The sequence below is a fragment of the Chlamydomonas reinhardtii genome, chromosome 1, assembly GCF_000002595.2.
Source record: "Chlamydomonas reinhardtii strain CC-503 cw92 mt+ chromosome 1, whole genome shotgun sequence".
Lineage (NCBI taxonomy): Eukaryota > Viridiplantae > Chlorophyta > Chlorophyceae > Chlamydomonadales > Chlamydomonadaceae > Chlamydomonas > Chlamydomonas reinhardtii.
The window spans coordinates 244,388-255,926 of NC_057004.1; the positions used below are offsets into that span (position 1 = coordinate 244,388).

General features: G+C 66.3%; 3 protein-coding genes across 3 annotated transcripts in view; 2 read left to right on the top strand and 1 right to left on the bottom strand.

Annotated features, from left to right (window-relative positions):
* Positions 1-714: 714 nt before the first annotated feature.
* CHLRE_01g001600v5 (uncharacterized protein) lies at positions 715-3,800 on the top strand. The gene is made up of 2 exons (XM_043058096.1): positions 715-1,888; positions 2,110-3,800. The coding sequence occupies exons 1-2, from the start codon at positions 816-818 to the stop codon at positions 2,864-2,866; spliced, it is 1,830 nt and encodes a 609-aa protein (XP_042928010.1). The 5' UTR covers positions 715-815; the 3' UTR covers positions 2,867-3,800.
* Positions 3,801-4,358: 558 nt separating this feature from the next.
* CHLRE_01g001650v5 (uncharacterized protein) lies at positions 4,359-8,724 on the bottom strand. The gene is made up of 7 exons (XM_043058097.1): positions 8,564-8,724; positions 8,098-8,309; positions 7,243-7,353; positions 6,340-6,878; positions 6,037-6,121; positions 5,314-5,690; positions 4,359-5,040 (listed from the first exon to the last, which is right to left on the bottom strand). Exons 1-7 carry the CDS (start codon positions 8,613-8,615, stop codon positions 4,845-4,847), a joined length of 1,572 nt encoding a protein of 523 aa, XP_042928011.1. The 5' UTR covers positions 8,616-8,724; the 3' UTR covers positions 4,359-4,844.
* Positions 8,725-8,824: 100 nt separating this feature from the next.
* The window catches only part of CHLRE_01g001657v5 (uncharacterized protein), an 11,187-nt gene continuing 8,472 nt past the window's right edge, over positions 8,825-11,539 (top strand). Inside the window, exons 1-5 of the mRNA XM_043058098.1 lie at positions 8,825-9,052; positions 9,588-9,680; positions 10,243-10,408; positions 10,682-10,818; positions 11,029-11,176. Coding sequence (XP_042928012.1) covers positions 8,930-9,052; positions 9,588-9,680; positions 10,243-10,408; positions 10,682-10,818; positions 11,029-11,176 — 667 coding nt within the window. The 5' untranslated portion in view covers positions 8,825-8,929. The remainder of the gene's footprint in view (positions 9,053-9,587; positions 9,681-10,242; positions 10,409-10,681; positions 10,819-11,028; positions 11,177-11,539) is intronic.

The following is an 11,539-nucleotide window of genomic DNA, read 5'->3' on the forward strand; positions in this document are numbered from 1 at the left end:
AGCAGTAATGCACCCCAGACGTGTGGGGTGGGCGCTGTTCCTCTAGACATCAACACTTTCCACACCGCTCCTTACCACGTGTCACCCTCAGACGCGTGCTACCGGTGCTACTGCTGCATCCTGCGCCCTGCTGCCTCATCCGCGACTGCACACACCTGGTGTGTGGGTGCGTGGAAGTGAGCGGGAAGTGTGGCAGGGTGAGGAGTGGCGGCGGCTGCGGGCGGCTGAACTGACTACCGTATCTGAACTGGCCAACAAGGCGCACGAGTCACCTTGAGGGTCTCTTGTGAATTCCGGATGTCCCCAAGCAATTCCGCAGGGAAGGCGCAGGACGCGCTCAATAACATGGTGCAAAAACACACAAGCCTCTAGGGCTCAGCCCCTAGCCTTACGAGCCTAAGACCTAAACGAGCCTAAGGGCGGGTGTTGTTTCTCTGGGTCGCAGATGGCCCTTCGCGGCGTGGGTACGGCGTGCACCCGCTTGTCGGGCTGTCCCTTCAATTGTAATCCGCATCCAATAACATTGATTTAGCTGCGGATAAGACTGACACAGTGGCTGAAACACTGCTTACTCCGCTTCCCGCCTGCTGGTGCGGGGGACCCCGGGGCCCGCCGGATGAGCTTCAGGGCTGCCGCGGAGCGGTTGGGTGTCGCTGGGTCTCGGAACCCAAGTGTCGGAGCATGCTTGCATATTCGTGTGCACGTCGCTAACATAGTCTTGTACAACTGCACTTACGCATTACTGTGTGAAAGCCTACAACGCATAAAACATCGCGGAAACAGCGTTCCTCGCTGAAACAGAGTCTGGAAACAAGATGCTGCGGGCTAAGGAGCACGTCGCCATGTGCACATTGGCAGCGTCTGTGAAAAATATTCTAGTGCGGCCAGACCCCGTGGACGACGGCGAAACCCAAGTGCTGGCGACATGCGACCAAGGACTGTGCCCGCTACGCGGCGTTTCGGGCACTGCTCGCTCTGGGTTTTTCCTTGGCGAGCCCCTGCGCCTGTACCGAGCGCCAGTCGGCGCCGAGGAAGGGTCGCAGCTGTTCAGGGGGGACATCGCCGTGCCCATCTGGGACTCATGGAGCGCCTCGGTCTACTTCAAGTCGGGCTGTGCCGTGTTCCGCCTTGTGGGTGACCAGGTGACCCTGGTCGCCGGAAACCCGACGACCGCCGGGGAGGAGGACGGGCCGGGGCCTGAGGCCAGATTTGAGGCGGGCCACCTGCCGGGGCAGCCTGGGCAGCTGGCGTCAGACGGCGCGGGCAGCATCATCTACGCGGGCGGGGAGACCCTCCGCCGCATCCGCCTCCCCGGGGCTTGGCGTGCCGTGGCGCCTGTGGTAGCGGCTGGCGGTGCGGCAGCAGGCGGCGCCGACGGGGCCGCTGCGGCTGCGGATGGCGCACCCGACGACGTGGCCTTGGTCGCCACGCTGGGCGACCTCGCCTTGTACCATGTGGACACACAGAGCGTGGCGTATGTGCCGGCTCCGCAACCCCCGCAGCCGCCGCCGCAGCAGCAGCAGGCGGGTGGAGGTGGGGTGGCAGCAGGAGGCGGTGCTGCTGGCAGGCTGGTGTACGGCAGCACGTACAACCTAGACACCGTGCCGCTGCCCCTGCCCCTGCCGGCGGAAGTACTGCCGCAGCCGGAGCTGAGACCGCGCCACCTCGCAGGCCAAGATATGATGGTGGGTCGTGAGGACGGGCGCGGCGATCGGGCGGCGTTCACGGGGTTTGTCGGCATCACGGCTGACGCCTCCGGCTTCGTCTACCTGCTGGACAAGCAGCCGACTGAGGGCCGGCTGCGGCGCGTGTCGCCGGACGGCACCGTCACCACGCTGGTCCAGGGGCTGCCAGCCTGCTTGTGCACGCCAACCATCCTGCCAAACGGGTACGCACGCAGAAGGCCGTGCATAGTATGTGTGCATGAAGGGCGGCCACACCCCCTTACTCTCAGGGCCGTCGGGGGTGGGGTTGCTAGCTACCTTAGTAATGCGCTTTGCCGTCCATCCACACTGCTGCCGGCGCGGGGGCTCCGATTGCACTTCTTATTACACCCGCAACCGCAACCGCAACTGAAACTGCAACTGCAACTACTGCATGGGCGGACAGGTACCTCGCGCTGGGCACTGGCACAGAGCTCGTCCTCCTGGACCTGGGGCTGAAGCCGCTGCTGCCACAGCTGCAGCCGCCGCCGGCAGCAGGAGCAGCGGCATTGGTGGCGGCGGCCCCGCCGCCGCGCAGCCTGCCTTCCGACTTGGGTGCGCTGCTGGAGGCCGCGTCCGACGGCGCAGACACGGCGGTTGTGGTGGGCGGCCGCCGCTTCCACTGCCACCGCCTGATCCTGTCCGCGCGCTGCGACTACTTCAGGCAGCGGCTGGCCGGCGACGGCTTTGCGGATGCGCGCGCGGCGGAGCTGGAGCTGCCGGACGCGGACGCTGACGCCTTCGCGCTGCTGCTGCGCTGGCTGTACACGGGCGGCGCAGACATCCCGGCGGAGCAGGCGCGCGGCGTGGCTGAGCTGGCGGACCGGCTGCTGCTGCCGGAGCTTTGTGATGCGGCGCTGGAGGTGGTGGCTTCGGCGGCAGCTGCCGACAATGTGGTGGACCGCCTGCTGTGGGCGGCGGCCTGCTGCGACGCGCGCGGCAGCGGCGGAGGCGGAGGCGGCGGAGCCAGCAGCTTTGCGCGGCTGCTGGCGCGGCTGAAGGGCTGGTACGTGGAGCACCACGGGCAGGTGGCGGCGGAGGCCGGTGCCAGCCGCAAGCGCCTGGCGGAGGCGGCGCCGGGCCTGAGCGTTGAGCTGACGGACGCGCTGATTGCGTGGGAGCGGGAGGGTGCCAGGGAGCGCGCCAAGCGGCCGCGGTGCTAGGAGGCCCATGTGCGGCCTTGTGGTAGCCCACCGCAGGCTTTCATGCGCCGCCGGATGCCAGGTGGCTGGGCCGTGTGGCCAGTGTGGCTGGGTGAGAGGCGCGCTGGCAGCAGGCGTACGTGTAAACCGCACATGCACTGGCATGCATGCACTGCACACGGTACGGCACCAGTGTATTAGCACACATGCATCATGGTGGGTTGTGACGCAGTCGTCCAAATGGATGCGTGTGCTGACAAGGAAAACAACGCGCAAAGACAGTTTATTATGCGATGCAGCAAAGCGACGGTTTACGGATGTTGCCTGAAGTTACCTCGCAGACCTGCTGCTAAGCCGACGACACCACTCTAAACACCTGGAAGTCGCGCAACCCGCGCAATCTACTCTAACCTCGATGGCGGGGCAATTAGTGTCCAGACGCTCTCGAGGGGGCAAACCCATGCATGTGCTCACGGTACCGTGAGGCCAAGGCACGCACTCCTAGCTTCGCGTCGCTACTGCTGGCCGCTCAGTCCAAGCTTCCGCAATTGACCGCGCGCGCGTGTGTGTGTATGTGCGTGTGTGTGCGTGTGTGTGCGTGTGTGTGTGTGTGTGTGTGTGTGTGTGTGTGTGTGTGTGTGTGTGTGTGTGTGTGTGTGTGTGTGTGTGTGTGTGTGTGTGTGTGTGTGTGTGTGTGTGTGCCTGTGTGTGTGCATGATGCGCCGCTAGTGGCGCGTACAGTTGAGGATGAGGCAAAATATCAATATCAATCTCAGTGACGCCCGGCCCAGCAGTGGCAGGCAGGCAGCCAGGCAACGAGCGCAGCAAGCACAGGCCGCTGAGGGCCGTCGGGGACCGAGCACGTGGCAGCGACCCACCAGGGGGTGCCGGTCAACTTGTCAAGCTTGGCTAGGCTTGGATTCCAGGATGTTGGCGTGTGTAAGCGGCAGGCAGACGCACACGACACGTACACACACCTCCACCCCTTGTTCGCAGTGCCCGCTGCAGCCCTCTGCCTAGTGCAACCCTCCCCCTGCACAGCCCCCGTGACGCACAAGCACAAGCACCCGCCTTTCACCGCCGGCCCCGCCCCCACCTCCACCCCCACCCCCACCTACCCCTGCCCCCACCCCCAGCCCTCACACGCCCCAGCGCCAGCCCAGCGCGTTGGCCGCCGTGGCCGCCACCAGGCACCAGCGGCGCCGCGAAGCCGCCCGTGTTGTGCGCCACGTTCCACAGCCCCCAGTACGTGCCGCGCTCCCGGGCCGCGAACCAGGACGTCACCAGCGACCCACCAGGGGGTGCAGCCTGTCAAGCTTGGCTAGGCTTGGATTCCAGGATGTTGGCGTGTGTGGGAGAACTGCTATATAACGGAGAACTGCAGGCGGCGGCCGATGCGGATGTCCTGGCAATGGCGACGTCGTCATCGGCTGATGCGTCGTTTGCGCTGGTTCTGGCTGCGCGGCGCAGACTCTCCAGCTAAAGCAGCGAGACCTGGGTTGGGTGGTAGCACACGATACTACAACAGTCTGACGTAGAGTGCCCGGACGTGACGCGGGTGTTAATACAGATGAGGCCATGTGCTGCACCATCACATATCATCATCCTCGTCGACCCTTTAAGCCACTGCTGCATTCATTCAGAGCCTTGCTCGCCTGGGGCGCGCCGACCACGACGACCTACCGCAACTGCTTCCACCCCACCATCCCACCCCCCTGTGCCGGACTGCCGGTGTGGCCGCCAGCGCGCGCCTGCCCACCCCCGGATCGACCTGCCCACACGTGTGTGTATCACTCCGCGCCGCGGCTCCACACCACCCCCGTATCAATCATTCGCTCGCGTGCACGCGCGCTGGCGTTACTGTTGCACGCGCGCTGGTGTTAGGGTAGCCCGCATTTACTGTGAACCGTTACTATAAACCCCCAATGTGCACCTGCCGGCCGCCAGCAGTACAGTGGCACATCCCACACCTCTCTCCTAGTCACACACACACGCCCGCTCACTCGCAAGGCGCGGGCGCGGGCAGCAGCGCCGCCACCGCCGCATGCCCGCCCGCCGCCGCCAGCTGCCGCGGGGTGCAGCCGGCGGCGTTGCGGTTGCCCGCCAGCTGCGCCGCCGCCGCCGCCGCGTGCGCTGCGTCCAGTCCCGTGGAGGCGGCCGCCGCCAGCAGCGCCGCCACCACCTCGGCGTTGCCCCTGTGGGAGGGGGGACAAGGAGGAGGAGGAGTTGGAGCCTTGGAGGAGGCGGTGCAGGCGTGCAGGGGTGCAGGCGTGCAGGGGTGCAGGGGTGTAGCGGCAGTGGGTCAGTGGGGTTGTGACAGCCCTCAGCCCAGGCAGCCCCCAGCCTCCACCCGCCACGCCAACAGTCCTCATGGACCCATGAAAACAAGCGCCCTGCCCGACCACACACTTACCCAGACACCCAGCCAAACCCCCGCCCTGACCCCCTAGCCACCCTAGCCACCCCACCTGCTTGCGGCCACGTGCAGCGGGGTGTTGCCACCGCTGTCCGCCGCGCCCGCGTCCGCGCCCGCCGCCAGCAGCGCCCGCACCGCCGCCGCCGCCGCCTCGCCCGCCTCACCCGCCGCCGCCGCCGCCGCCATGTGCAGGGGTGTGATGCGCTGGGCGTTGGCGTCGGAGTTGACACCCACACGCCGCGCAATGCCGCCCATCCCCTTCTCCGCCGCCGCCGCCACGCCGCCCGCCGCCTCCGCCGCCGCTGCCGCCTCCTCCGCCCGCTCCAGTGGCAGCGCCGCCAGCAGCGCCGCCAGCATGTCGGGCTCTGCCGCCGCCGCCGCGGTGTGCAGCGGCGTCAGGCCGCGGCTGTCGGCGGCCAGGGGGTCGGCCTGCGCGTGCATGCGTGTGTGTGTGTATATGTGTGTGTGTGTGTGTGTGTGTGTGTGTGTGTGTGTGCGTATGTTTGTAAGCTGTGTAAATGTATGTTCCATGTGTGTGGTGGCGCAAGGGGTGGGCGCGCATGCGCATAGCCCACAATGCTTACAATGTGTATCTTATGTGTGTGGTGGGGCAGGTGGGCGCGCATGCGCATAGCCCACACATGATGACATGACACGCATTCACACACATGCCACACATGCGCCCAGCACCGCCCTGGCCGACCCATCTCCCTTCCTCCGCTTTGAACACCCCACTGCCCCCAGCCCCACCCCCCGCCACCCCGCGCTCGCTCACCCCCGCCGCCAGCAGCGCCGCCGCCGCCCCCAGCTGCCGCGCCTGCACCGCCGCCCCCAGCGGACTCAGCCCGCCCTCCGCCTCCCTGCGTGCGTGTGGAGCCGGGGTGGTGGGGTGTTGTGGTGAGGTGTCGTGTGGGGGACGCGGTTGTGGTGGGGGAAGTGGCAGAAAGCACACCAGGGAAAGACACATACGGTTGTGAACACCGCGCACGCTGACGGCATTACATGGACTGTCCTCATGTAACACACAACGCTGATGACTGTCCTTCGGCCCCTGCAGTGAGTCCGCCACAATCCCCACCTGGCCTCCAGCGGCGCGCCCGCCGCCGCCAGCGCCGCCACGCTGCGGCACTGCCCCGCCGCCGCCGCCAGATGCAGCGCCGTCAGCCGCCCGCGCCGCCCCGCCGCCGCCACGCCGCCCGCGCCGCGCCGACACAGCGCCTCCACCACCGCCTCATTGCCCGCCCGCACCGCCGCGTGCGCCGCGCCCTCGCCGCCGCCGTCCACCTCACAGCCCGCGCCCGAGCCCGCGCCGTCAGCCGCCTGCTGCTGCTGCTGCTGCTGCTGCTGCTGCTGTCCGGCGCCACAGTCGCCCGCTGCAGCCCCTGCCTCCCCCGCCTCCCCCTCCTCCTGCTTCTCCCCGTCCTCCTGCTTCCCCCCGTCCTCTTGCTTCCCCGCCTCCTGCTTCCCCGCCGCCTCCAGCAGCGCCTCCACCGCCGCCGGGTAGTCGCAGCCGGGCCGGTCCACCCAGCGGCAGCCGCAGCCCTCCGCCGCCACCAGCAGCGGCGTGAGGCCGGAGCAGGTGCGGGCGGTGGGGTCGGCGCCGGCAGCCAGCAGCGCCTGGGGGGGAGGGTGGCGAGGTGGTGGGATGTGTGTGCGTGTGTGTGTGTGTATGTGTGTGTGTGTGTGTGTATGTGTGTGTGTGTGTGTGTGTGTGTTGTGTGGGCTGGAAGGGGGCGGTGGAGATGGGGTTTGGGGCTGCGGGCGGGCGAGGTGAAAATACTACGTGCCCACTTCCAAGGTGCAGGTCAAGGAGCAGGTCCCCACATCCCCCACCCACACACCAGGCGCCAAACCACAGCCGCTCGCCGCCGACCTTCCCTGCGCCCTGCCGCTGCCACGCCTGAGCCCCGCCCCCTCCAAACTCCTCCCTCCCTCCCTCCCTCCCGGCCCTCCCCACTCCTGGCGCCCACACCCCCCTCACCCGTATGATGGGCGCATCCCCAAAGTGCGCGGCGCAGTGCAGCGGCCCGCTGCCGTCCAGCGCGTCCGCCGCACTGGCCGGAGCGCCGCCCGACAGCAGCGCAGCCACCACCTGCGTACACACGGGTGTGCGTAATTGCGTGCGTGTGGGGTGTGTGGGGTGTGTGGGGTGTGTGGGGTGTGGTGTGGGATGTGTGGGTGTGAGATGATTCATGGGTGCGCGCCAGTGCGCGCGTGTGTGTGTGTGTGTGTGTGTGTGTGTGTGTGTGTGTGTGTGTGTGTGTGTGTGTGTGTGTGTGTGTGTGTGTGTGTGTGTGTGTTAGAGGGCACAGCGGAAGGTATCCGCCAAGCACCGTACATGGGCGTGCTTGTAGCTGTGCGCATGTGTATAGATGCCTTCCCTCTTTCCCCTTCCTCTCAACCTCTCAAAACCAGTTGAGCACTCTTGCCCCCATCGCCCGCCCCGTTCTTAATTTAATCGCCCCCCCTTCTTGATTTGCTCAATCCGTTCTTGAAATGAATGGCTACCCCCCAAGATCGCCTACAAGAACAAGAGCATATCCCTGTCCTCCGCGCTCTATGGGATCTGGGTTGGCAACGGTTTATTTTGGAACTGGAATGAGCTAACCCCCTTCTTCTGCAGTATTCAGTGCATCCTGTGCCGCTTTTCCAACCATCTCCGCAACCCCCCTTTTCCCCGCCCTCCCCCCCCCTACGCGCTGGAGCTGGAGCTGGAGCTCGAGCTGGAGCCAGGAGCTGGTCAACATCGTCGGTAACGCTTCATGTTCCGCAAGATGGTCTACCATCTACCACTTCCTTAACTAATCATGAATGTAACCCCCCTACACACACACACCTCCAGGTGCCCCTCCTCCGCCGCGATGTGCAGTGCCGTGCGCCCGTCCTCCTCCCGCGTCAGGCCCGCGTCCGCGCCCGCCGCCAGCAGCGCCGCCACCGCCGCCGCCGACCCCGCCGCCGCCGCCAGGTGCAGCGCACCGCGGCCCTCACCGTCGCGGCCGTCGGGCGGCGCGCCGGCCGCCAGCGCGCGCCGGAGCGCCTCCACGTCGCCTACATGCGTGGGCGGGGGAGATGGGTTGGAGAGGGGGGTGACGTGTGTGTGTATGGGGGGAAGGGTGATGCTGGTGTGTGGTTGGAGCTCGTGGCATTATGGCGAGGTCAGGGATCGGCGTTGGCGCTGAGTGGGAGCAGGGGGAGACAGAGGGCCGTGGCACGCCCCTGCCAGCGCTTATCCGGACGGTGCAGCGGCTTCCCCCCTTCTCCACTCGTGCAGATGCGCAATATCGCTTTCGTAGGAGACCCACCAGCTTCAGCCGCAGCGAAAAGCTGCTTCTTTGCCTCGCGAAGTGCCGCCATCGCCTCGATGTGGTTGAGTGTGTGGCTACGGGAAGGCCTCTGTGCAATTTAGCTGGACTACCGGTATGTATAATACGGTATACAATGTAATTGGAAAGGAGGGGTTTCCATCGTCTGTATGCATTTGGCAAGGCGATTTCCGGTCCCAATCGTTGCTGGCGAGTCGAGCATACCGGATAACAGACATGTAATGGTAGCCAGTAAAAGTATTCAATTGCAACACACCTATCGAATGGAACTGGAAGTTTCCACGTTTTGCTTCCATTCCCATTGACCGACCGTTTTCGCGTGCTGTTTAGTCACTCGCTGACGCAATGGACGAACATAACGTGCATCACTTCTGGGGCATCAGCCCGGCTGTCGATCTGGGGACCCTGCTGCCCACGGGAGATGGAGCCGCGGACCTTCCGGTTGACCAGCCGGTGCGATTCCTGCAGGTGAGCGCGGCCGTGGGCTATATGTAGCGCGGTGGTATGGGCGTGATACATCACAGGCCGGGGGTAGGCTCTTGGCGCGCCAAGGGGTCGGCGGGGACTCGTAGAACGGGAGCCGGCACGCGGCACGCGGGGGTTCAGGAGGACAGCGCGACAGCTAGCGGTCCAGCACATACACCCTGATATGCACGCCGTCAGAACCCCCGTCACAGACATCGCACCGTGACTGCATTGGCTCCAAACTCAAACCTTGTGGCTGCCGTGCTCGTGTCTCACACACCGCTGGATCTACAGCCCCGAACCGTGTGTGCCCCACCCCGGTGCCGGCAACACCACATGCCCAAACGCGCTCTCCTGCTCGCTCCACACACACACGAGCCCCCCACACTGCCCACATGCACATGTGTGCGCACATACAGCTGTGTGCCCCTGTGGGCTGGCGGTCTTGGGTTCACTCGGTTGGCTTGCTTTACATTCTAACAATACGAACTACCCCCGCACACCCCCACCCACCCCCACACACCCCCGCCTCATGCAGGTGGCCCCCTATGACGCGCGCCACACGCTCACCACCCTGTCACGTGCCTGCCGACACCCGGCGCTCATGAGGCAGCTGCCACCGGGCCAGCCGGTGAGGGCAGGCAGCTGGGGGGCGGGCGGGGTGGGCGGCATCGGGGCAGGGGATGGGCGGGGTTGGGGGTGCGCGGGGTGGGGCGGCATGGAGTGGGGTGGGGGGCGGCAGGGGGGCCGGGCATGGGCGGGCCTGTTTTCACCACTCGCATTACCTGCAGAAAGCAACACGATACAGCAACACGGTGCAGAATCGGAGGGCCCCAACGGAACCTTCTACCGCATACCGGCACCGGTACCACACCGCTTCTGCCGGGTCTGCAGCAGTGGCACTGCAGGGGCTGGGGGCGGCAGGGGGGCGGGGGGCTGTGCCGGCCGGCGCGGTGTGGAGCGCTAGCCGAGTGGCGAGTGCTCGCCCGCTTCCTACCCACCCTACCCTCTCGTGGGTTACGGAATGGAAAACCCGCCAACATCTCCCCACACCTCCTCCCCTCCCCCATGCTCCCCTTGACTACATACGGTGATGTACAACGACTCGCTTGTGCAGCTGCAGTTCTCCTTGCCGCACGACTGTTTCCTTACGGGATTGGTTCAACGTTAATTCCCTTGCCTCCCTGCCCCAGGCCTGCCGGCTGTACGTGTGGGAGGACAGCCCCGAGGGCCTGGCGCGCCACGTGCTGCTGGCGGCGGTGCTGCTGGACGGCGGGGTGCCGGCGGCGCAGCGCGGGCAGCTGCTGCTGGAGCTGCACGGCAATGCGGTGCTCAGGCGCCGGGCGGCGGAGTACCTGGGTGCGGGGGGTGGGGGGGTCGGTGGTGGGGGTTGGGGGTATGGGTGGGGTGATCAGGGGGAGGGCGGCTGGTGGTAGGGTGGCTGCGCGTGTGTACTAGGGAGAGCACAAGGGGAGGTGACACGGTGCCCCTATACACGGTACCCTGCACTACCCGGCACGCACTGACTCCGCATGAACTTACTCTGCACGCAACCCCACCCCTTGGCTGCCGTCTACCATTTCCCTAGCTCATCATGAATGGACCCGCCTCCCCCGTATCTTCCCCCACCAGACGAGAAGGCCCGGCAGCTGGAGTCGCTGTTTGTGGGTCTGGCCGCGGGTCAGCCGCCGCCGGCCGGGCCGGAGGCGGAGGCGCGCGGGCTGGCGGCGCTGGCTGCCCTGCTGGACCTGTCGCTGCTCAAGTTCCAGGTGGGGGGGGGGCGGGCGGAGGTGGGCGGGGGGGGGGGTTGGCTGAGGGTGGGCAGCGTGTGTGCAGGGTGAAAGGTTGTACGTGTGTGTATGTGTTCGTGTGTGCAGCACACCACAGCACACCACAGTGGAACCCACTTCCCGCTTGCTCTCCTCTCTCACATACGCACATACACACATACGCACACAACCACACACGCACATGCACAGGAGAAGGACCTCATCGTGGAGGCGCTGCAGCGCTGGCGCCTGCCCAACCCCACCTCCTCCACCTCCACCTCCGCCGCCTCCGCCTCTGCCGCCGCCGCGCCGTACGACATGGTTGCCGCCTGGGACGGCCGCTGCCGCAAGGTGTACGGCGAGCGGTACGACTTCCGCCGCAACATGGTGGACTGGGACTACCACATGAGGCTGCAGGTGGGGGGGGGGGCGGGGCGGGGATTGGGAGGAGAAAGGTTTTTTTTGGGGGGTTGTGCGGGAATGTAAATACCCGTTCAAACTGTACAACGGCTGATTTGCAGCATTCCCATATGAAGGCAGAGGCACGAGGATGCTGGGGGTGTGAAGGGGTTTGGGTGTGGTGGGGGGCCGGGGCAGGTAGAAGCGGTTCCCGCATCCCACCACGCGGCTTTACTCGTCCACTTCCACACGCTCACAAGCCCCCGCGGCCCCCCTCTCCCTCCCACCCTCCCTGCCCCCTCTCAACCCCCTCTCCCCCCTG